The sequence below is a fragment of the Strix uralensis genome, chromosome 4 (genome assembly GCF_047716275.1).
Source record: "Strix uralensis isolate ZFMK-TIS-50842 chromosome 4, bStrUra1, whole genome shotgun sequence".
NCBI classification, from domain to species: Eukaryota; Metazoa; Chordata; class Aves; order Strigiformes; family Strigidae; genus Strix; species Strix uralensis.
In genome coordinates this window covers 80,358,138-80,383,283 of record NC_133975.1, presented here as the reverse complement: position 1 = coordinate 80,383,283, position 25,146 = coordinate 80,358,138, and the positions used below count along the sequence as shown (strand labels likewise).

At 40.9% G+C, this 25,146-nt stretch overlaps 1 protein-coding gene across 4 annotated transcripts; it reads right to left on the bottom strand.

The window, feature by feature from the left end:
- Positions 1 to 1,089: 1,089 nt before the first annotated feature.
- Positions 1,090 to 8,206, bottom strand: MMAA (metabolism of cobalamin associated A). 4 transcript variants are annotated; one of them, XM_074867410.1, is made up of 7 exons: positions 8,186 to 8,206; positions 6,838 to 7,311; positions 5,626 to 5,748; positions 4,098 to 4,268; positions 3,698 to 3,783; positions 2,951 to 3,100; positions 1,090 to 1,445 (listed from the first exon to the last, which is right to left on the bottom strand). In XM_074867410.1, the coding sequence occupies exons 2-7, from the start codon at positions 7,256 to 7,258 to the stop codon at positions 1,158 to 1,160; spliced, it is 1,239 nt and encodes a 412-aa protein (XP_074723511.1). In that variant the 5' UTR covers positions 7,259 to 7,311; positions 8,186 to 8,206; the 3' UTR covers positions 1,090 to 1,157. The 4 variants fall into 4 exon arrangements, with proteins under 4 accessions (XP_074723511.1, XP_074723509.1, XP_074723510.1 ...); XM_074867408.1 differs by lacking the exon at positions 8,186 to 8,206 and adding an exon at positions 7,860 to 8,179; XM_074867409.1 differs by lacking the exon at positions 8,186 to 8,206 and adding an exon at positions 7,936 to 8,179.
- Between the last annotated feature and the right edge of the window lie 16,940 nt (positions 8,207 to 25,146).

Sequence of the window (25,146 nt, the reverse complement as noted above, 5' to 3'; positions counted from 1 at the left end):
AAAATAAAAATTAACACCATACCTTTTATGTATGTGTCCAGAAAATTGAAAATATGAAAATCACTTCCAAGGTGATTTTTTTTTTTAAAGTCAATTCATGTAAGCAACAATAGACTCACAAAATCTCCTATTTTACTGGTTTCCTGTCAGGTCTCCAAAAATCTGCATTTTTCCACTTTACCCATATTTAGTAGGTACCAGATGAGCTCTGCTTTCTGGATCACAGACCTGGAAAATGCCTCCTCTGGATTTGATCTCAAGGGAAATTTAAAAAAAAAAAAAAAAAAAAAAAAAGTACTTTTGGTTGTAAGCAGACACGTCTTCCTCAAAAGAGGGAAAAAAACCCCAAACCCAACCAAGCATTTTGTTTGAACCTAAAAAACTTAAGTCAGATCATAAAACTTCAAACTATTATTACTAGAGATCAATTATTCCAGTATAAAGACATTTGCTATTAAACCATCATGGGTGACACTTGTTCCCATCTGATGCCTGCATTAAAAAAAAAGTCTAACTTAATTTTGCTTTTGTATTAAAGCATCTATTTAGAAACTGGGATGGTTAAAATTCCCTTCTCCTAGTGTATAATACCTAACCGTAGCGTCCAACCAGGGACTGAACACCACTGTATTCTATTTATATGCATACAATTTATTTAAAAGTAAGGCTGTGGTCAGGTGCAGCCAGGGGTTCCAATGTTCCTGCTGTCACTCAAGGTGAGGGAAGAAAAAGCAATCCAGACCGGCAACAGCTGATGCTGTGTTAGAAAGGAAAGCTGCATCGTCACTGCCTAAAGATGGTCCCGTAATTGGAATAAAACTCTGCACTACCACAAATTTCTCTCTCCCACCCTCCCCAAACTAGGCACATTTTGACAAAGGCACACATTTTTGATCACCAGATTTATGGCGTGTACAAATAGAAGACTTGGAAAAAAGTACATTTCTAATATAGTCTGTAGTGATCTCTGAGTGAGTGTTTGGAATTGTCATAATTTTTGCATATACAGAATCCTACAGTATTTTTTTGCAGAGTACTGGATAGGTATTCTATTAAGGTCTGTCATAGTAAAACATTTGAATCCACACATAGAAAAACTGTATTTAATGTTCATGTTTATGTAAAGCACTTAACAAGAACAGAGTAGGACATAACACTTAGAGACCATCTTTGAAAGCTTTCAGTAGCAGGTCGGCTGCCAGCCCAGGAGACAAGACACCACTCAGAACTTTTTCTTCTAGAAGTGGAATCTTATCCTTGACTGCCAAGTGACTCCGGAAATGTTCCAACATATTTTCCTGGATGAGATTCCACATCCACACTTTCTGCTGTTTCCGTCGTTTGGCAATCAACTCACCACTTGTGAGCATGAGGTCACGAAATTCTGTCATTTTATCCCACATATCAGAGATACCCTCTCCAGTTTTGGCAGAGATGCGCATTACCTGTTGGATTCAGAAGAATTTTTAAAGCCACGTAACTACTGGGTTTGAGGGTTCAATTACTGCATCGGGTAGATTGCAAGAAAATGAAGAAATGTGTAAGGCAAGCTTACTTTGATACACTTCAAGCTCTAAGCAGTTTTGTGCTGCTTTTTTTTTTAAAAAAAAGATCTCAAAATTGAGATTCTACCAACCATAAGTGGACCCTGAGATCGACAGTATTTAGATAAATACACCTTGTCCAACTGTTTGCATGGTGAGTGAGAATCATTTCCAATAAGTCCTTTAGCTAAAAGGTATCATTGCCATTTTACTTAAATGTAGTGTTAATTACATATTCTGGTAGATATACTCTGGTAGCTATTCATTTGCACCTAAAATATTCCAGAAAGGAGGTATTTGGACTATTTTTGGCATTTGCTTTCCAGACTAGGAATTCATTTTGCAAAAAATATTTCAGACACCCAACATTATCTTTTAAATGGAACAGTTTGGGTTTTTTTAAAAAAAGTCTCTCTCTTTCCCCAGTCTAGTGGATAGAATACAGCCCCTACACAGCAATATTTTCTTCCAGTTGTCAGGCACTGTCATCACTGAGAGAGAGACAGATTTCTCATAACCTGTTTAATTCACTGGTCTCAAACAGTTCTTTTGGGTCACAATTATCAGATGTGACCTCTCCTCAGATCTAGAAACAAAAATTACAAAATGATGGCTAAGCCTCAAGCAGCCCAGCTGATTTAAACTTAATTCAATGGGTCAATGTTAATACCAGGGTAGAACAAACCTCCTTTATATATACACACATATAAATAAAGGGAGTGAGAGTGTGTGTGCTGCTTATTTTATATACACATATTAAAATTAGTACTGAATATTTTCCTTAATAATTTACCATAACCTTTTAATAGATGGAATACTGCATTAAAACTAAAGGCCCACAGGATGAGAATTCCAATAATCTAGACACTGCATACGCAAGTAGATGAGCTTCTTGCCCAAGAACTTTTATTATGTGAGAAATTTAAGGAAAAAAAAAAAGCAATAAAGGAAGCACATGAACAAGTGAAAGAACAGATATTCATAGGCTTCAGAGTTATAAAAGAGGGAGAAATAGCTTATGGGACATTTTAAGATATGCATAGTTTACAAAAAGCAAGACAAGTTTGTACCACTCCTGATGTTAGTAAGGGGTCTGCCAGTGCTGAGACTGTCGCTCAGGACAGGGATCGTGGGGAGCAGGACTGGCTTTGCACAGTGTTTCACATGGCACACCCTGAGATCCAAGGTGAAACAGAAACAGCTGCAACCAACTCTCTAGCACAGTGTGAAACTAAACAACAGAACTGAAATGTTTATAACAGTGTCCAGGGAGACTAGTAGAGCTAGATGAGACGGTAACAAGCGCTCATTCAGTGTTTTTTCTGGGGGAAAAAAGAAAAAACAAACAAAACCAAACCACACCCAACACCCCCCTCCTCCACCAAACTGTAGAGAAGTACACAAACCTTTGGTCTCCAAACCTTTGAACGTTTGCGAAGCAGCTTCATAGCACTAACATACTCAGCTTGTATTCTCCGTGCAGGCACAACTAAATCACCATCAGCTTTATTTATAGCAACTAGATCGGCCATCTCAATTATACCCCGTTTGATACCCTGGAGGGAACATGGAGAGAAATCATGAATACCCAGGAGGACTGTGACACACTGATCTATCGCAAAAAGCAGGTCAAAATGCTTTGTTCGTTTCTAGGGCTCTTACTGACTTTTTTGTGTGTGTGCTCGTGCTAGTCATGCAAGAGTAGTACCAACGCCTCTGTCATTGCTAGTTACGACTCCACTTTGACACAAGAACACTAAATCTGGATATCAGCTCACATGATAACCTATTTCACGTGGAGAGTTTAACCAAAACAGTTTAACCAAAACATGTCCAAGTTTGCAAACCTATTTATATTGATTTCTGTTTTCCCATAATACAAAGCCACTCCCCCAAATCATACATAACTAGTAAATAGACCAAAGTAAGTCAGAGTATCAAAATTTTACACCCTCATACTTCCAAAATCAGGGGGTGGGAAATATCAGATCCTAACTGGGCAATAAATTGATAGCACTGAAAAAGACTTCAATAGTAGCAGTATCATTTACAAAACACGATCAGTATGGACTTTCTGCACAGACACTACATCCTCAATTTAAGTTTCTCTTTCTAGTCCTAGGTAATGCTTAATAAGAGAAACTGAAAAATACCTGTAATTCATCTCCACCTGCAGGTGGTAGCAGTAGTATAAACATATCAACCATATCAGCCACAGCAAATTCTGACTGTCCCACACCTAAAAAATTAAATCCAGAGTTCACCATTTATTGCAAACTTTCAGTCACATTGATGACAGTGATTATGACAGATCCCAGTACTGCACCATGAACAAATCCCACCGACAAACAAGGACAACAGGAAACACAACAGTTTTCCCCGAACAGTGTTTTTACAAACCGTACGTAGAAAATTGACAGAATGGGCATTCATTTTCAACCAGTGACCGTGTATGAAAGCACAAGCAAAATCAAGGATGATAGTACGCAGTTAGTAACACACCTTATTTAGATATCAGGAGAGGGTAATTAAAAGAAAACCCTAAGCACATACCTACTGTTTCCACAAGAACAACATTGTAGCCACCTCCTTCACACAGCAGAATGGCTTCATTTGTGGTCCTTGTTACACCTCCCAGCGTCCCTCTGGTTGGAGACGGTCTGATGTACGCGTTCATGTCTCTTGACAGCTCAGTCATCCGTGTTTTATCACCCAGCAGAGAACCTTAAACATTTAATGTTAAATTATTTCAAAAGGGCAACACAGCCAAGCTTCCCCCCCTCCCCAATAAACAAGTGAAAAAAGACAAAGTCAGTCAAATAAGAATATCCTGATAATAGTTGCTCAAGACTTTGCTGAGGACTAGGAAGTGACTGCCTGGTTCTTCTGCCTGTCCAAAGCTGGAAAGGCCTGATAAGCAGACCTTACTGCTAACAAATATGAAAAATCTGTTCTAGGTCAGAATGAATTCTACAATTCCAATATACAGCAGGCCACACAATTAAATCTTTGCTGTTTCTGTCCCAAAGGGACAAATCTCTGCCTTATGATTCTGGTGTGTCTTGATGGTGGATTTTCTGGTTTAAGAAAGCACATCCGTGCCTTCCTTCTATTCATACAAACTTTAAATGGGATTCAGTGAGATCTACACACGTGATGCACATTCCAAAAGAGGAGAGATGCTCAATTCTTTTACCTGGTGCAGTCCTGCTGTCATATTTTGCTATTCTATTGACGCATCTTGAATGTACGCATTCAAGAATGTAGTCTGTCTTAGCACCAGGTCATTGCAATACTGATTTTTTTTTCTTTCTAAATAGTTATACGTTGCAGCATCTTCTCTAACAGTGTGGAAGCCAGAAGAAGGAATGATGTGCCCTAGAAGCTGCCCATTTGAAAAAAAATCAAAATCAAGGTTCTATTATTTATGTCAGAGATACCATTAATCATTAATTACCCTACAGTTTTGATGTGAGAGTGACAGAAAACAGCCACACAACTTTGAAGAAATTCAAATTTAGGGAAAAAAAAAAAATCATGCTACAACTCAAGACAAATGGTTAATGATACTGCATCAGAAGACCCTGAAACCAGTATAGTCAAGTCCAAAAATTCCTACTGAGAAGAACTAACGCATGTTCTAAAATCCAACCTGATCTATATGTTTGGATTGCAGCACCCTCTAAATAGTTTTAAATCAGCATATGCTTCCTGCCCAGTGATCACCATTACCACTGTTGAAATTTAAGCAGAAATGAATGCCCTTCTACTCCTTCATTCACGGGGAAATAAATAAACAACTAAAACTAGAGAGAGAAAACCACAGCTCTCTAAAGTTTCAGACAAAAAATTGTATGGCAAAAATCAGAACACTGGAAAAGAGGAAATCTGCCAAAATGAAGACACTGATATGTATTTCCCAATTTCATATCACATAAGGAAAAAGTGAAAACTTAAGACAACATTTATTTTTAATATTTTACTTTTATAGGCCCAAAATTTTCCTCCGTTTGGCCCAAAGAGATACTCCTATAGTTGACAAGGTATTAGAAACCTGACTCAAACTTCAATTCACACTCACCACCACTTGTACTAGAGGAAGGGTCTACAGCCAACACAGACACTTTGTATTTTCTTTCCGTAAGCATTTTCCCAAAGCATTCTATGAAAGTCGATTTCCCAGCACCGGGAGGACCAGACAACCCTAAATAATCATATTAGGAAGAAAAAAAACCATTTTGTTAATCAAATAAATAATACATCGTGTGAACACCATCAACATCTAAGTCAATAATGATTCATACTTTAACACAAGATTACAACAAAGGCAAACGAAAGCTATGCCACAGCTGATACACCCAACTAAGCAGATCTAATTGACTTGAAATACTCAACCTTGGTTCACCCAACACAGCAGCGCTCGTTACACCACCCCTCATCCTACCCATACCAACATAACGTTGGGTTTATTCAGCCCCATTTCCTCCCCTCCAAATAAATTTATTTATGCTGACTTATTCTTCAGAGCTTTAAGACTGTCCTATTCTCAATCTGGATTTTTCAGATCTCCTATTTATAAAATAAACACTCTAAAAGCAAAAGCCTTTACCTTGAGGAGCTGTTATTTCAAAAAAATGAGGCAATTTACTTCCAAGTCAAGGCACACAAACTAAGATTAGCACCAAACATTTCTCACTCCCATGCCCAAGTTCTTGCTCTTACTACGTTTGTACACACACGAGAGACGACAGCTGGGCATGACATGCTTTAGTAGTCCACCTCTTCCCAAGGGAAAAATATTTTATAGTTTTCAGGAGAAGCAGATTCAAGTCTCCTCAGATGAAAAGTAGGCTGCTTTAAAGTAAGGCCATAAAACAGAAAAGCACATGGTTTTCCTTTTGTAGATTGTGGAAGGGATTCAGGAAGTATTCAGGAAAACACCTTCTTCAGGAAATGATCAGGTCTGCTTAACTACATCCTTCCCTATCTAAGCATAGATAACAGCTGCATCGATCAATCTGCAAACTACCCAACATTTCCACTTAAACTATTTATTAAAAAGACCCAAATAACACCCCCTTGGGAAGCAACAATAACTTCTAGAGCTTTTTCAAACGCATTTTCCAGCTCAAGCCAAAGTTCTACTGGACAACAGAAGTGGTCTAGATTGGTTACAAACCATAAGAAACCAATGAACCAAGACTACAGACCATGATGCTTAAAGAACAATAGTGATAATGAAAGGTGAAGACTGTAATTCCATCAAAGCACGGACAGACATAAAAGGACTAACCCACTCTAAAGGCAAGTGGTTTTCCTTGATTTAACTTTTCTTGTTCCCTGTGGTAGGATAATACCTTCTGAAGGAGAAACTGCGCTATTTTCTTCTTCCTACTCTGAGTTGATTCTACAAGTGTAATGGCTTCTGCTAAACAGGCTCTATGACCCTGGATTAGTCCATTGTAAAGTCTGTCTACAAGTCTTTGTTCTCTGTCAGAAAGTCCCTCTATTTGCTGGTCAGGGGCCACTTGTTGACACAGCTCTCTCCTCAAACCGTTCGATGACCACATCCACTTTATACGATCGAGGTGCGCTGGCGTAAGAGATTCAACGCGCAGGAAATCTGCTCTGGAAGCAAAGTCGAAGTTTGTGAAGTAAGTTCTTCTAGAGAAATAACAATGAGGGAATCTCAGCAGCAAAGAGGGGATCTTCATCTTGTTTGGGATGAAATAACAGAGGTATCAGTTCACTACTGTTTGCAGACACCCTAAAGAGAAAGAAAAATGTTCTTACTTCCTTCAAAGCACTACGTATGCAGGTGATCATCAGCTTTTATTTTATCCATACCTACTGTTTTAAACAAAAAAAGACAGCTCCCTCTTCCCGTTAGAAAAACAGAATAAAAGGAAGCTTCAATAGCATAGCATCTCTTTATTATCATACTTAATAAATGAACATATAATTTTTATAAATAATCAAATAAATATAAAGCATTTTCAAATAAGACAGCCTCTAAGGGCACACACAGTACCCTAAAAATCCATGAACAAACCTGAAATCGCCGTATATTCTACTTTCACGGCTGCAGGCCTTTTTAAAACAATTATTCAGCAGGAGCTTTTTACACGTTATTTCCAGAAGGGGAAAAAAAAAAAACAAAAAAACCCAACAAACCAAAAAAAGCCAAAACCCCCAAACGGTCTAGACACGAGCACATTTAGAAATAAAGTCAAGGAGCTGAAACCTCCCAGAGGACGGACACGAAGAGCAGCACCAGGCACAACCCCCACGCTCGGCGGGCCTCCTCCTACCTACCTCAGCGCCGCCAGAAGCCTGAAAGCCCGACCCCGGCAGAGCTGCTCCGAGGGCCCGTCAGGCCACTCTCCCTCACCGCTTTCTGACGCCTTTGGCGGGAGGGGAGAGGCTCGCCCCGGCCGCCACGACGCGCTCCCGGCGGGACAGGGCGGCTCCCCCCACCGCCGCCGCCGCGGGTCGAGGAGGCTGCAGAGTCGCCCCGTCCCCCGTTACCGGGCCGCCGGACGGCCCCAGCCCCGCACCCGCTCCATCATCTCCTCAGCCCGGGGGCGACGTTGGGGGTACGGGGTATCGCCTCGCGCGACCCCCCCCGCCCCGCCACCTACCGGCGGAAGTGACGTCATAACGCCGCGCCGGAACCCGCCCGGCCACGGGGCGAAGGGCCCGCCCCGCCAGAAGTCGGCGCCCGCGCAGCCCCGCCCGCGGCGGCGCTCCGGCGGCGGGAAGCGGGGCCCTCGGCAGCGGCGGCCCGGGGGCTGGGAGAGGGGAGGGGCGGCGGCAGCCCGAGAGCCTCCCGCGCCTTGATGCCGGCAGGAACATCTCCTTCACCCTCCGTGCCTCCCGTGATCCGGCTCTGGGCGGAATCGGGGCCACCCCCAGACCAAAGGGGCACTGCGTGAGGGCGGCGTGGGGCTGGGGTCGTACCAAGGCAGAATTTCCGCAGCTGCCCGCCGTGAGCTGCACCCCAAGCTGCAGAGGGAGACCGGGCCCATCATCCACCACCCCGCAGGTCCTTGTGCATCAAACCCCATTGAAACCTCAGCCTAGGCTCAGGAAGCGACTCGACCCTCATCTAAAATCCTAAGGATATCATAACTAGCAAACTCAGTCAGTGCAAAAACAAACTTTCTCTAAAGGAATGTTAAAGATTAATTACACTAGAGGTACAAAACAACAGTGGCAACCAAATCTCTTTTCAAGTTCTCTCTTTGGAGATACACTCAAGACCCAGTTCCAGTTATTCCACATTGATGTAATAAGTTTCTTTGCCTTCTCCTTATTAAGAAAAGATGTTACAAATCCTCATTTCACTCCTGGCCTGAAGTCTTAAAAATGCATTGACAATTTACTAAACCCTGATTTCATTTCAGATATCAGGAAGGCAGAAGAAATGTTTAAATCCCCCAAACATGTTTATTAAATCATATTTCTTTTCAGTCTTCCTTTTGCCAAGTTAAACCTGATCTTTAAAATTTCCTCTCAGGCAAGGGTGGCTGTGGGTTTGTTGTTATTATTTAGTCATCTTAGCATCCCTTTCCTGCACCTCTTCTTGTTAAAGTAGATGCATTTATTTCCAACAAACAGAAACGCACACAGGCCCCTGGCTGAGCTGTTACTAGTACCTTAGAATGATACCAGCACTTTTCTAGAATGTGTTAGACTTGTTCACAATCCTATCAGATTGGCAGTGCAACTGATGGACTGTATAAAATAACAAAAGTTTTGTTCTTAACTGCTGAATGCACGATTTAATCTCATTCCTATTATTCCAGTCCACAAGATTATCATACACAGAGAACTGAACAATCCATTCTTCAGAGTTCAGAAAACATGCAATTTTGTGTCCATATCAGCATGTGATGAAACCACAGCAGAAAGGGACAAGAATTCCCATTTCAAAATAGCCTCGTGTAGTCTTTTTGTTTAAGTGTGTCTTTATTCAGAGCTATCATGTATCGCTATCTCTTCCTTAAACAAGTTTTCTAAGGCTCTCTGTTTCAAGTGCTGTGCTTAAACCAAGGTAGCACATCCCCGTTATTAAAATAATAACAGTGGCAACAACAACAAAGCCATTCTGCTATGGTTTCATCACAGATCACTGATCCTGCTTCTTTTTCCCCACTTTGTGTGCTTTCATCTTGAATACTTCTGTCATTGACCTTGTTGCAAGAGCTAGATGAATGGGTACACAAAATTGCATGTTTTGTCAATGCTGAAGAGGAGAGTGGATTGTTCAGTTCTCTATGATAATCTTGTGGACCGGAATAATAGGAATGAGATTAAATCGTGCATTCAGCAGTTAAGAACAAAACTTCTGCTATTTTATACAGTTCATCAGTTGCACTGCCAATCTGATATGACCATGAACAAGCATTATGTGTTTTAGAACAGTCTTCCATTTTCAAGACCTTGCACACTGGTGAGGTGTGGAAGTCCAAATTGTTCAAGTCATCTCTTCTTTTTCCCCCTTTCCCCTCAACTCTATTTTCAACAAGTTTGCTTTTCTCCAGAGACTATAGTCGCTGAACGTCAGATATGACAGGAAGACTCCCTGTCACATTGTCAATTATATACACCCCTTCTTTCAATATTCTAGAATAGAGACTACACAGGTGTCTCAGAACTGTGCACTCTTCTACCATCTCTGATTTTACGTTACTCTGACCTCATCCAAAATTGGCAAAAGAATTCCTTGGAAGTTGAACTGTATCTAGAGTTTCCTTAATCTACATTCTGTCCTATTATACAGTGCTCTTATGTTTCACCTATCGTCTTTTAAAGTATGTGACCAAACATGGGGTTTTTGGTCTTTACTGCACACAGCTCAATCAATTTTGGTCAGACTCACTGTTTTAATGCTTTGTGATCTCCAACATATGGAGATCTCTTGGGTCATGTGTTCCTTTACCCGGTCATTATTAATTCACTTAACATCCTAGCTGAGGTATTCGGGAGGGTACTTCAGTAGATTTCCACATCAGCCTCTTTGTTTCTCTTTTTAATTTTCCTTTTTTTATTTTTGGGGGGGAGTGTTTGTGAGGGTTTTTTTAATTTCAAATTTAATTTCAATCTTCCTTTTTAAGTTCTCTCTGCTTCTTTTTCCCAAGGGTGTCAGAAAAATAAAAATGTGCATCCCATAGTTATTCCATCACAGTCTGCAAACTTGTCCGATATTTAAGGAAAATGATCTGGTTTAACCTCCTTAATCTACCCCAGATGTTAAAGAAAACAGTACTGCTGGTTACTCATGAAATGGCAGCCTTCCTTCTGAGCCAATACTAAATCAAACATCCTGTAGAGTGTTATAAAGTATTGTGCCATGGAGTAAGGGTGTGGGGAGGCACAAATCTTCAGACAAAATGTGCAACTGAATCCCAATCATTGTCAGATAATAGAATAGGAGCCTTCTGTAACTTCTCACAGCAGAAACAGTATTACCATTAGCATCTTTGCCAAATTCCACCATGCAAATTTACATTCCGTCTAACTGGCTTCCCCTTGCAGTTTTAGTTGGATTCATTCGTTTTTCCTTTCTCTGGCAGCACTCCGATTTCCCTGCTCTGTTCACCTCCTCTTTAAGAAGTCCCCAAGTAATCTTTGTGCACACTATTATCACAGCAATATTTAATATGTTCATAGACATAGCTATAAGCAATGTGCTGCGAAGGCAAATACAAAACTAACAAACTCTATGATCTAAATTAAATTACAACAGGACAAATAATTGATGAAATTAAATAAGCAGCATCAGCTTGAAACTCACCAACTTTTCCCTGAACATATAAAGATGTACCTCTGTTAGGAACTCTGTTGGTCCCCCATTCTGGATGTTAAAAGGTCTGGCATGGCTACATTCACTACTGGTTATGGTTACAGAATTATGAAATTCACATCACTTACAAGAAGAAATTATGATTTCTTAGAGATGAGATTTTATTTCATCAGCTCTTTCTCCCCCTGTGAGGATTGGAAGGGTGTTTAAGAAGGATCTGCCATGCTCTCAAATCCCTTTCTCCACTATGCCTTACTGCAAAGTGAAATTCTCATTCAGGAACACAAATTCAATGGCAATTCCTACACTTACTACTCACATTGCACTTGCAGTGTAGCACCTGGTTGTCTTCACTCTCTTCCTCCCAATGTTTCTGCATTCTGCATGTAATAGTCCACCCTGCTCACTTGCAAATGCATGGTCTTGGCTAATATGATTGCAACTAGACTAGTGATTTTATTGCTATTACAAGTAGTCCATGAAAAAACCCCAAGATGTTCACAGAATCATCTAGGTTGAAAAAGACCTTGAAGATCACCTTCTCCAATCATTAACCTAACATTGACAGTTCTCAACTCCACCAGATTCCTCAGCGCTGGGTCAACCTGACTCTTAAACACCTCCAGGGATGGGGACTCCACCACTGCCCTGGGCAGCCCATTCCAACACCCAACAACCCCTTCTGGAAAGAAATGCTTCCTAATATCCAGTCTAAACCTTCCCTGGCGCAACTTGAGGCCATTCCCTCTTGCCCTGTTGCTTGTCACTTGGTTTAAGAGACTCATCCCCCCCTCTCTGCACCCTCCTTTCAGGTAGTTGTAGAGGGCGATGAGGTCTCCCCTCAGCCTCCTCTTCTCCAGACTAAATCCCCCCAGTTCCCTCAGCCGCTCCCCATCAGACCTGTGCTCCAGACCCTTTGCCAGCTTCATTGCCCTTCTCTGGACACGCTTGAGTCATTCAATGTCCTTTTTGTAGTGAGGGGCCCAAAACTGAACACGGTAATCGAGGTGCGGCCTCACCAGTGCCAAATACAGGGGTAAGATCCCTTCCCTGTCCCTGCTGGCCATGCTATTGCTGATACAAGCCAGGATACCATTGGCCTTCTTGGCCACCTGGGCACGCTGCTGGCTCATGTTCAGCCGGCTGTCAATCAACACCCCCAGGTCCCTCTCTGGCAGCTCTCCAGCCACTCCTCCCCAAGCCTGTAGCCCTGCTGGGGGTTGTTGTGGCCCAAGTGCAGCACCTGGCATTTGGCCTTATTGAAACTCATCCAGTTGGCCTTAGCCCATCTCTCCAGCCTGTCCAGATCTCTCTGCAGAGCCTCCCTACCCTCAAGCAGATCAACACTCCCACCCAACTTGGTGTCATCTGCAAACTTACTGAGGGTGCACTCGATCCCCTCGTCTAGATCATCTATAAAGATGTTAAACAGGAGTGGCCCCAAAACCGAGCCCTGGGGGACACCACTCATGACCGGCTGCCAACCGGATTTAACTCCGTTCACCACAACTCTTTGGGCCCGGCCATCCAGCCAGTTTTTTACCCAGTGAAGCATGTGTCCATCGTTCCTTAAACTACATTAGAAATTTTGGCTGACATAATAGAGATTGAAGTTCAGCATCCAAAATCTATGAGGGTCCATTCTGCAAACACTACCTGCCTGTCCCCGCGCCTCCAGGATCCAGCGTTGCAGCGCTTCCCCTTTCGTGGCTATGAACCGACCCACTGCCTCCCAACTGACAGGAGAAACGAGGGGTCTTCTCCATTGCAACCTGCAACAGCTGACTGGAGCGACAAACAAGTATCAGTCTGTGGTGAGGGTTAAATCCTACCTGTCTATCAGGTTTAGCCAAGTTACAGGATAACTACAGTCCCTACCACAGTACAAACTGATACTATAGTGGCGACTGAATGACCATTTGTCCTTTATTTCAGAGGACACCCCTCAATTCATTTCAGTTTTCACACAAGCAGAGATGGCTGAACCAATCTCCTCTTTGCAGCATGATGCTAAGCAAGGTAACTGCTGATTACAGCCTTATTTTCAGTAAAGGGCACTAGCCTTTTAAGAACAGATTTAGACAAAATATTCCTTTACTCAGACAAAGTATTCTTTCTGCCTCATCTTAAAAGATAATTGGACACCTGAAATAAAAACTACAGGAAGCATATTCACAGCTGAAAGTTTGCCCATTTAAATGCAACCTGAGCCCAGGCCTCAGGTTTTGCATTTGTGACTCAGGCAAGGAAACAGCACAAAAGCAGCAAATCTCCCCAAAGGCTCATTAACAGCTACATAAACAGGTGTTTGCTGCATAAGGGCATTTGGGCATTCGAAGGTTTTACTACAAAGGCCAGGACAGAGCAGCAAGTCAACTCCCTGGCTACGTCTGGAGACAAAAGCCTTACCACAGCTTCCCAGGTTCAGGAACCTACAAAGAGGGGATGACTTCAGCAGCTGAGCGGATTCACTGTAGTCGTGCTGGTGAGGGGCCATAAGGTGGTCAGAGCTGTTAGAGCTGCCTGAGAACCCGGAAAAACAAATTTGTTCTTTGAGCTTTGGCTGAGACCTACAAGAGAGCATCTGAGGAAAGAAGAGGAAAAATTCATCTTGAATAACTATGGTTTGTATTTGTGCAATGTTTTTATAAACAAGGGAGTTGAAGCTTCTTCACAAAACCTTACAGCAGTGACTTCAACATTTTCCTGTTGGTATTAACTGAGCTATTAGTGAGAAATGACATCAACCATTACAGGAAAGTTTTCTACTGCTTATGCACAAATTTTGTAATTGTTCATGATGAACTGCCTGATATAAAATGACATATAAAGGGGACAGATAAAAAACATTTTCTTATAAAAGCAATTACCTTTTCTGTAAACGTTTGCATTTCTGAGAAAATAAAAATAAAATTACTATATGGGCAAAATCCCCCAAACATTATTCATATAGACTACTGGTTGTAAAAGCAAGTTAAATAATGTTCTCCAAGACTGATTTGTTGTTAAAATTATAAACCTGGAAGGGCAAGTCACTTGCCAGTAAAATACTAATTTTTCCTTCATTTAAGAAAGTATTTAAAAGCTTGGCTTAAAGAGTATATTTGTCTCCATGGCCACCAATGACTCATGATATCAAAATATTTCTCATGTAGTTCATTACTGCACAGCTGAAAAGGAAATCATTAATTGCCTCCTCCTGATTATTTGCAATACAGCAATGAAACCATAGCAAGTATATCAGTAAACACAAGAAGTACAGTACAATCTGACACTTGACTTCGACAAGGAAAGGCTTCATTGGCTGCAACATCTAAGTTCTGTAGGAGCTGACAAAAATTGGAGCAGAGGACTGGCACTTTCAGGTGACTGAAATCCTCCTTTCCCCCACCCCAGTGTCCTAAAGATTTATTAGGTTGGCATGAAATTAGCACAGTCTTATACACCAAAAAGCAAATACCTTAGGGGCAAGGAATGAATGATGAATGCATAACTCAGTTTACCATTGTAGATGAACATGAAGGGTAAAAGACAATCTTTCATGCACCAAGTGTTTTTCCCTGCATCTCCAACAGCATCAGTGCTCAGAGGTCTTTGTCTCAACATCCCTGCGCTGAGCGCTTCACAAGCAGGTGGAAACCACAATTGGTGGAAGTGAGATAGTGGGTAGAATTGTCCATAGGAACATAACATTGCAGCAAAACACATCAAGACACATTTTCGGTTCCAGGATGACACTTACAGCCAAAATGAAGAGGAAGACCAAGCCCAGAATAAATCTGATAATCAGGATTCAAGACTGAGATATAGGAAAACCTAAGTGTTTCCAATTTGGACCAAATGCATGGTATGAACAGGGAAGCCTGTTTCCTGCAGTCTACCTAAACACGAGGCTATCATTTATCACCCCGGAAGTTTCTGTTTCTCTGGTATGTATGTATGTGCATGCATGTTGTGTTTGCATGCTTACTCTCCAGCATGTCCACAAAAGCAAGACTCTGGTGGTCTTATAATGCAAAATTGTTTAGTGATTTAAATGTCCTATTTTTCCAGGTTGCTGTAGCAGATGGGAGTGAAAAGGACAAAGATTCTGCTAAGATGGTATGTTATATGAGCAACTCATCCAGAAGTGTAGTAATACAGCATTCTAAAAGGCCAGCAAACTAACTTAAAAAGGGCTTGTCAAGAAGCATGTTAGATCACATTGTGTATTGTTGCTTTATACCACAAAAGAAACACCTTGATGCTAGTAGACCCTACGTTTACAAAGCTTATGCTACTGCTACAAAATATTGTGCCACAGAATTAAAATGAAAGAAGAATCTTTAAATAAGACAAAAAGGCAAGCAAAAATACCCCAAACTAAGTAAAAAAAAATGTTACAATCATAACTGATGCAGCTGCATAGGGAAAATTAGCATACAGAATATGAAAAGCAATAAAATATTTCTTTCTAGCACAAGCTAATAGCAGTCTAGAAGGGACACTGGGAATCTTTCTGTGCAAAAGTTGGTATTTTTATCTAATTGCTTTCCAAATTAGGCCCATGTTTAGAAAAGAATTTTATGTTCCAACAGTGACCCCATCTCGACACATTATATTACGTTGCAAGAAGATGTTCCACCAGCACTTGCCCCCCCCCGCTCCCCAGTGGCAGTTAAGCATTAATTTGCTCTCTGAAAACTAGTGTTTATCTTTAGCACATAGAAATAAAATTGAGAAATAATTCGTGTGACTCTCTCCTTCAGGATCACTTCCTGCTTTTGGCCAGAAGGGGAAGCTAGCGCTATGTATTTTTTTCACACAGCTTGGATCTATTCTGAACCCAGAGGAATTCAGTATTACTTCATCCTAACAATCGTAAATCTACCCTGTTTAGCCGCGGTAGAATTTTAGCAACCGGGGGAACTTAAACACATTGAACATTTATTCAGTGTGCATTGACTAGGTTTCAGAAAGTAAAATAAAAGAATCACACCTCTGCCAGCGTGGAGTCCATCTCGGTTTTGTTTTGGAGAGTTACTCACAGAAGATTAGCAGCAAGTGGCTATAACCCTATTTAGGAGTCCTTTACAGGGAATTTCTGGCAGAATTTTGCTGTTGCCCTCTCTGTGATCACTGCAGTAAGTCAGGGATCTCCATATTACATAGGAATTGTCATCTTATTTCCCACCTAAACCAGAAACAAAATACAAAGCATAAATTTTAACCAGTAGCTTTGTTTCTGTGTTAAGACACCTATTCAGAGTATCAATGTGGGGAACAAACTGAAAACTTCACATGAAAGGTATGAAGAGTTGCCTTGTTGCATAAATCCCTGTTAAAGGACTTTATGTTTTGTTGTTGACAATGAAGAAGAGAAATTTGCAGTATCCACCCCAGATGATTCATGGTCATCAGCATCCTTTATCCTTTTCAGACCAGATTCAGCTGTATTTATGTGGTGTTTTGCAATTTTAGTAGAGGAGGAGACAGTTTGAATGACTGAGGTTTTTCTTTCTGATCAACTATTCTATTTCAGCTTCTCAGCATGAAACAAACAGCTGTTTATTTGATTAAAGCTAATCTATCAGTCATGTTAGATGGCCTTTTTCACAGCACTGTGGAAAGAAACACCAGCAGTAGGACGTCAAAAGCTGTATCTAGTTCTTTCCAGAGTTTCTAGTTTTGTATCTACCTGTGTGTCCCTCACCTGGCCTAGACTCAGACTTTCCAGGAGTGCTCCAACTGTCAGTTCTCTGTTCAGCCAGAGGCAGACTATTCAAATTGTCAGTGGATGAAACATTAAAAAAATGAACAGAGGAACGCCCAAATACAAGGTTGTGTTACATATATACACACACACACACACCATTCCTTGTTCTTGTTAGCTGCTTCTTCCAGGAGAATATATTCCTAGCGCTATTTCCTTCTCAGGTTACCAGACTGATACTAGAACATGATAAACAGATGCTGAGTACTTCGATGAGGATGTTAGTCACCAATAGTGGAGGTCTGACAGAAGGACTTACATGCCCATTAGATCTTAAAAATGACAAGATAAGCAAAAATTGATAGTGTTGCATTAAAAGTATTCAAGAAGGCCTCCTTTGTTGAAGTGTTTCTTCCCCACCACCATCCCTTTCTGCTGCTGACTTTTGCTACCTACTTATTCTAAAAGAGTTGCAGCGACTGGAGATTCAAAGGATTAAAACAGCAGAGTTACTTGGGGAATGAGAAGTTTCTTGAAGGGAAGGGATCTTAATTTTGTTTTTAAAAAAGCTTCTCATATTTTATACCAAACACTGGGCTATAAAGATCTTTTTGCTAAAGAGTAACATCTAACAAAAAAAACCTCACGCAGACCCCAAAACAAATGAACAAGGAAAATCAAAGCTCAAGGAAGAGCTCCCAGCTCTAAAGCTACATTTCAGAATCATGACAATGACATTTCACCCTTTCTGTGCTACTGTTCAGCTGAAGTAAGCAGTCATTCAAATCTTCACTTACTTTAGCTGGTGGTTCTGGAAAAACAGCATTTCATGAGTTAAAGCCTCATGATCTGTCCATCTAATTGTGGAAAGCATAAAAATTCTGATGTCATCTCCTCAGAGTGAATCCACTCTTACAACTAAGCCTATGACAAGAATAAAAATGGCATCAGCAATCTGTTTTAATGACACTGTTTGTATCGTTTCCAATTACAAAAGTAACATTTCTCCAAAGTCATTAGTGCCCTGCCATTATAGCTGTCACCGCTTCTCCAGTCTTGCTGCTCTGAGAGCAAAGACTCTGGGTAAGTTCCTGTTAGGAATATTGATAAGCTTCAGGAAAAGCTCTTTTCCAGATGGTCTTGTATGAGACATGCCTACTCCAGCCGTTCCTGACGAAGGTTAGATGCTATTAGCAGAACACGCTCTCCAGCAGAAAGTGAGGTTTGTCACTAGGTTAGCTGGGCAAATCATTAAGCTGTAACTCATCTTCACTTCAACTACATAGGCATATAGAACAAGCAGAAGAGGGGAAAAATATTCTTGCCTGTTTTACATTAAATCAGTGTGTCTCAAGAGGCATGAAAATATGGTCAAGTGACAAAGGGATCCTCAACATCAGCATCTCTGACAGAATTCAGTTCTTAAATGTTCAGACCAAGCCCTAAACACTCAAGTTGCAGCACAGAGCAGGAAAGCATCCAAAAAAGCATCAAGGACACCTGTGTTACTCCCAATATGCATTTTTCTAACCTGTCATTGACAATCTCCAATGACCAGTCCTCCAAAACCTATCCAGATAACTTGCTACAGTGTTTTACTATATTGATAGGAATTTCTGCCCCCCGCTGCCAGTATTAAATTTTATCCTCTGCAATTTAAGCCTGCTATTTCTTGTCCTATTCCCCATGAATCAGAGAAAAGGGGCTGAACTCTTCCTCCTCAGAGTAGCTTTCTATGCATGTTTCAGGACCTCCAGATTTGCTGAAAAAATGTGAGTACAAGCCAAATAGGTCAACCAGAACCACTGAGGATGCTCTTACCTATCTAGTCCCTATATTCACACAGTTGCTTACTCTTGTTGCAGTGTCAGATATCACATTTATCCCTGTTAAATAGCAAGATATTTTTTCAGCTACAGTTACCCATCTCAGTAACTCAAGGGCTTTAGGAGTCAATGCAAGTAGAAGGAAAGCTGGCTTTCTTCATTCCTTGCTCTTCTGGTCTTTGCTACAATTAATTAAAAAACAAAACCAAACCACAGATAAGTTCACTGTCAAAGCCAGGGGACATTCCAGTAGTCTACATGAAATTAACTGGGCAGACCACAAAGATAACGGCATGTTTAAGCAGTTAAATCTGGTTTGGTTTTGTTAACATAGTATTAAATGCCAAGACAGGTGGTAGAAGCAGCTCCTTAACCATAAAATACAAAATCTCCAATCTCTTCAGACAAAAGCAGAGACAGAGGCCACTGACCAGAATCTTCAAAGACTTCCAACTAAACAAGTACAGCCCTGATCTGATTCTTTAGCAAGCAGAGCAGAACTGTATCTAGAGGGGGGGAGATTAAAAAAAAAAAAAATTAAAAAAAAAATCAAACCTCGTTTATGTGTCACAAATCCATTCCTCTGACCTTTTCAGTTAATTTTATGTATTTATTTACTATTATATTTTAGAACAAAACTTGCCATAAATAATGATAGTAATACAGTGGGTATAGTGAGCTCTGATAGGCAGTTTCCTTGCTTGATTCTACCACCATGCACACAGACACTCCTAGATTACTTGATGATGACTGCAGTGTCTCAGACGCTCTGACAACAGTGCAGCATGTATTTTAGTGAAGGTTATTTCTGAAAAGTTTATGGTCAGCCTTTCTGGAAGAAGACTACAGCTACAGACCTAACACTAGGTATCTAACCATGTACTTTCTTAATTCATACATTCTAAATAACAAAGACCACATTTTAAAGTCTGACCTTAAAAGAAAACTCTTCTTCTTCCCTGTGATCTATGAAAAAGGTGACAGCACATGCATTTTTTTCCATTAAAATAAGAAGCAAAGAAGAAAAAAATATCTTTTGCCTCCCTTCTTCACTTTAATGCAACTGCTGAAGGGTGTACCGTTCCCCCCCCTTTTTTTAAAAAAAACCCCAGTGACTCTCAAATGCTTGTTGGATAAATATTTCAACACTTATTTAAGGAACAGTAAATACTTACAAAAAAACCCCCACCCATTTCTTTTAAGAGTTTTAGTTGTAAAAGGTATCAGAGAAACAGTGTCAAAAAAGAAAAGGCAAGAACAAAAAAGTTTCATCCAAGGGAACTATATTTGCCTATTAGCTTAATTAATCTTTTCTGAAGACCAATCCAGACATTCCCCATGATCAATTTCCAAGTGATACAAAATTTAAGATTTTGGCTCAATTATGCATGTAAGAGTCATGGAATTAGGTCAACTTTTTCCTCTCCTCATTGCTTATTCTCACAAGAGCCTTATGAAAGCATCACAAGATGAATGCATGCATCAGGATTCCCAGGAAAATACGATGGAACCCCACTGTATTTCTAGTGAGATGACAATCACTAAAGGCAAGCGCAAGAGACAACATTTTGTATAAAATACATACATAACACTAAAAAAAACCCCAAACATTTGGCTAGGCACTCATCCTACTATAAAAAGGCTTGGAAACCACTGACTGGAAATGCTGTTGCAAAATGCAATTCTGAGATGTATTAAGAGGAGTGTTACAAGAAAGAAATGAAGTCATCTTTTCACTTTACTCAGCTCTCCACTCAATAGCTCTGAAGTATTGGTGAGGCCTCAAGTAGACTACAGCCCTCAGTTTCAGGCACCTTACTAGAAGAGATGTAAGCAAACTGGAACTCAAAGGAAAACTTCACCAAGTACATTCAGAAGTGAAGAAAAGCAAAGAATTTTTAAAATGAGGTTTTTGACAAGAGAACTGGAAAAGTAGGGGAAGAAGTGGGAGCATACCTTTCCTTCAAGGCATAAGGTGTTATGAAGATGACATTGAATGATTTGCTGCATCACCATCAAAAGCAGACTAAGAAATAATAATCAGTTTCACTTGTAGAAGGATAAATTTAAGTCAAATTGTAGAAAAAACAACATTCTAACTACAAAGGTGATTAAGAACTGGAACAGGGTGCATAGGGAGACTGCAAAATACCTTCCATTTGAATTTCGCTTAATCATTACAGAAAGTCCTTCTGTCCATACCATATACCACCTGAAAGAATGCATCATGCAGCCAGCCTGTCACTGACTGGGGTTTACTGCACTTCTGCATATGCATAACATGTACAAGGCTCAAATACACTTCAGATGCAGCATTCCTAAAAGAATTTCTCCCAAATCTTTATGTACCCAAAGTGCTGTTTTAGATTTTTAAAGTATTTTCCCTCCCCTCATAGCACTCAGGCTTTTACGAGTGATCTTTTTAGAGGCCGAAATTCGTGCTTCCTCTGAAGACCAGAGAATCTGTTCCACTGCGAGATCTCCCTCTGTTGCTGCGTCAGCTTTAGCCAGAGGCAAACCACATGGAGCAAATCCCTTCAGATTTTTCCCTCTCCTCCTGTAAGACCTAAAGGCAAACCCCTCCCTAAATATCAGGATTATAAAATTTCTCACCTCTTTTCATCCAGCCTTCCAGGAAAAAAAAAACCCAAAACCAAACAACAACACACACACAAAACCATCCCAGAACCCACAAGAGATCATCACTTAAGCACATTTAATGAGACAAAATAAAGTGATGCACCCCAAGCTTGGTCCTGTCATTAATGTTGTGTATTTCCAAATCGTCATATCATGTGAACGTTACTTCCAACCTAGCCTGGGTTTGAGTCTACACACTATGCATGTTTTGTTTTGTCAGACACCACGGTCTCTCAACTTTAGTTTCTTAACACTTAGTCCATTATCACTTTCAGAGGTGCTACGCCTATCTAAGGAGTATAAACACCTGTGGAGCAAAACAACTCCAGGACCACGTGAAGACCTGGGCCCTGACAAACTGCTGGGCCAGTTAGTAGCTACTGGGTACTATAAAAACAGGACTGAGCTCCGTTTTTCAGGTACAGTAATTTCAGGTACTCTACTATTTTGATAGTCAGAGAAAACACATACATAGCTGACAACAGGTGCTGCCAGAGAACAGCAACAAGCACACTCAGCTCCTACAAACATCACAGACCCATTTGTTTGGCAATTATCCTCAGACTTGCACTCCTTTGAAAAGTGACTAAAGGGTGCAACTGCCACGCACAACAAACCCATATGGAGCAAAGTCAATCGCTAGTTTCTATTCTCACCTGCGCCTTAAAAATAGGGTCTTATAAAATCTGCCTTCTCTAAAGAAAGTGAATTTAAAATTTAATTCCAATCGCAGAATTTGTACCTTAATAGTGAACCAGCAATACCACGTTAACCATGTCATACTTGAGTCTGGAAGGTACACGCCCAACAATCCATGAACAATAAACAGGATACTTTAAAAAACAAACAAACCAACCAACACAATTGTTTGTTTTCCCAGGTACACACTAAATACCTTCTCATGGTACCACATTACCTACTTGTACTCTATTTTCTTGCATGAACCAGCCCTTTAACTATGCTCTCAAAAACCTCTGCAAGGGCTCAGAGCTCAGAGGAGTTTTGAAAAGAGGGAGCAGGCTACAAGGAACAAGAGGTAGGAACTTCACAGGCATGCTCTGGTTCTGCATTTGAAAAAACAAAACCAGACACAAAATATAATCTATAGATTATACATGTGAAAATATGGAAATTGAGAGTGCCTAATTATATAGGCCTAAAGAGAATATCATCAGGCTGTTTTTATATTACATATATTTGAGGAAATTAAGCCAGCTTTTACTGACATACTAGCCAGCAGTTAAAAGTACACTGTATTCCATCTCTAACAACTACATCTTTAATAATGTATGCTACCTCTTTGCTTTTTACTAATTGTCATCAGAAACTTCAGATAATCAGAGAAACCTCATGTTTGCTTCCCAGTGGTGCAGGTCCAGCCCTGTTCCAGTGTAAATACTAATGTTCACGCATGCAGGCTTTCACCCACAACTGCTGCACATAAAATACTTGTGTCTCGGATGAATTTTAGAAAAAGACTTAAACGTGTAAGGCAACATCTGGTATCTACACATTCATCCAGCATGTGGAAGCCAGTTACAACCACATTTTCCAAACTTGCATGGCATGGAAAGGTTACCATATGGAGATGACTAACAGTGTTATTTGGATTAGGCTTTCAGCTACGCTCAGTCCCCTACAAGCGCTGTTTCCTGTTTATGCAACAGGCACATCACATTTTTCAGGCATGCCATACACAGTTGTAGAAATAATGAATTTTGACTGGGCTTCTCATATACACCACCTGTGTGAGGCCACGGTGATTTCCAATGCAAGGAGACACAGTAACGTTTTACAAAACACAAACAGTGGCCAGAGCACGGAGAAAAACAAAGGGAAGGCCGCATACGCTTTCATCCACCTTACTACTGAAGGATTAACAGTGCAAGAGCACCCAGACAACTCTGAAACAACACTGAAAGTAAACACCGCACACAATCCTTTCCCTGCTCTCTAGTCCAATGCGATGCTCACATGCAAGACAGCCTCTGTCCGTGTTGAGCTGTGAAGTCCCAGGTCTGACCAACACGTTTGGGATTGCTCCATGTAACGGCACAGCCGTACCCCAGTCACCCCCCCACAGCTGCTGGCACAGGAAGAAGTGTTCCCTGTACTTTCTCAAGTGACAGTAAGGAACACACTCCCTTGGTAGTTCAACCAGCCACTCTGCCTGTACCTGCTCTTCACCAGCTCAGCTCGCCAGCTACATCAGCATCACCACTGCTGCTCCTCTTCATCCTGCAGTCACCGACGCAGCGCTAGGTTGAGTTTGTTTCTTAGGGTGATTGGGGCAGATAAGAAAGAGAAATTAGACTAACAGTTTTCAGTTCTCTTCATCTCCCTAACCAGTTTTGCTTACCATAAAATACCATACACGTGTCCAATTGAAATGGGGGGGGTTGGGGGTGGAAGAATCAGAGGCCACTACACTAAATCTACCTCTGAAAGATGATCAGGAAATCAATTGCTGTTGTGTAGCCTCAACCCTAACAGCCCAGCTTGTTAAAAAAAAAAAAAAAATTTAAAATTCACCAAGTTCAGTGAACCCTCCCTTGCCACTGTCACGTACCTTTTTTGCTTTGCTTCTGTTGTTACTGACAATACAGATTAATATGGAGCTTGTATTGTTCTAACAGATCCCATAAGCCAAAACAGGTGGCACCTTACTGAAAATATGCTCTGATGGATCAGGGTCCTCGAATTTGAGGTTCCTACCTCAAGGTACCTGCTTAAAATTGCCACATGTGCCCATGCCAACATCAAGACATCCCAGAGCTTTTCTAGAAACCATTGTGAAAATGTTCAATGTCCAGAAAGTTTAACGTTCTCATATTTTGATTATAAGAATGTGAATAGTTGCTTTCTATCAACGTAAGCTCATCAAATTGAGACTAAGCCCTATTACTCTACCTGTTGAAATTTGCTCCTGTGATGGGGAAATCACAGGAACACTTAGGACAATGACACGATTCCTGAAAGACCAAGAACAATACAGCAGGTCAAAAACCAGACTGGCCACAATGCTCAGAATGTATTCCAAATTAGTGCCAAATCAATCGTTACCAGTAGGGGTACAAAGAAACCCCACACCCAAATTAAAAGCTACCCAATGAAAGAGTATTTACAAACCTACTCTCCTGGCACAAGATAAAAATCTGACTGCTGGAACTGTAAGTCTTCAGAGCATGCAGATCAAGGTAGCTTCTCTCTGTACTGCTTTAGAAAACACGATGGACCAAATCCAACAAACACAGGGATCAAGCTGTGTTTGAGAGACTTGTAAAGTTGTTTGTAGTCAAACCATTGCCCAAGTCATGTTCAAAACAAAGCCATGCTTGGATCCAGTTCTTAAATACTGCTGTTGCCAGCACTACGGCTTATGGTGATTTTGACTTGAGGAGACTGGTCCACATGCTTGAAGAAATATCTGATAGGACAGCAGCCATCTTCCAGTCTCCACATAGATATCTGAAAACACTCAGGATTACCAATCCCAAAAGTATCAACAGAAGGCAGAAGTGAAGGGCTCAGAGATGATACAGACCCTGCTCTCCAGCCAAGAACCAAGCACTCTGGGAAAATACTAAGTCTTACTGCAGCACTACACACATCGAGTCTCATTCTCCTGCTTGTACT

Coding starts and splice junctions, on each gene's coding strand:
- MMAA (XM_074867410.1), bottom strand. CDS start 7,258: ATGAAGATCCCCTCTTTGCTGCTGAGATTCCCTCATTGTTATTTCTCT. Junction 5,749..6,837: donor ACCACTTGCCTTTAGAGTGG/GTTAGTCCTTTT, acceptor ATGATTATTTAG/GGTTGTCTGGTCCTCCCGGT. Junction 3,784..4,097: donor TGTTCTTGTGGAAACAGTAG/GTATGTGCTTAG, acceptor TTAATTTTTTAG/GTGTGGGACAGTCAGAATTT.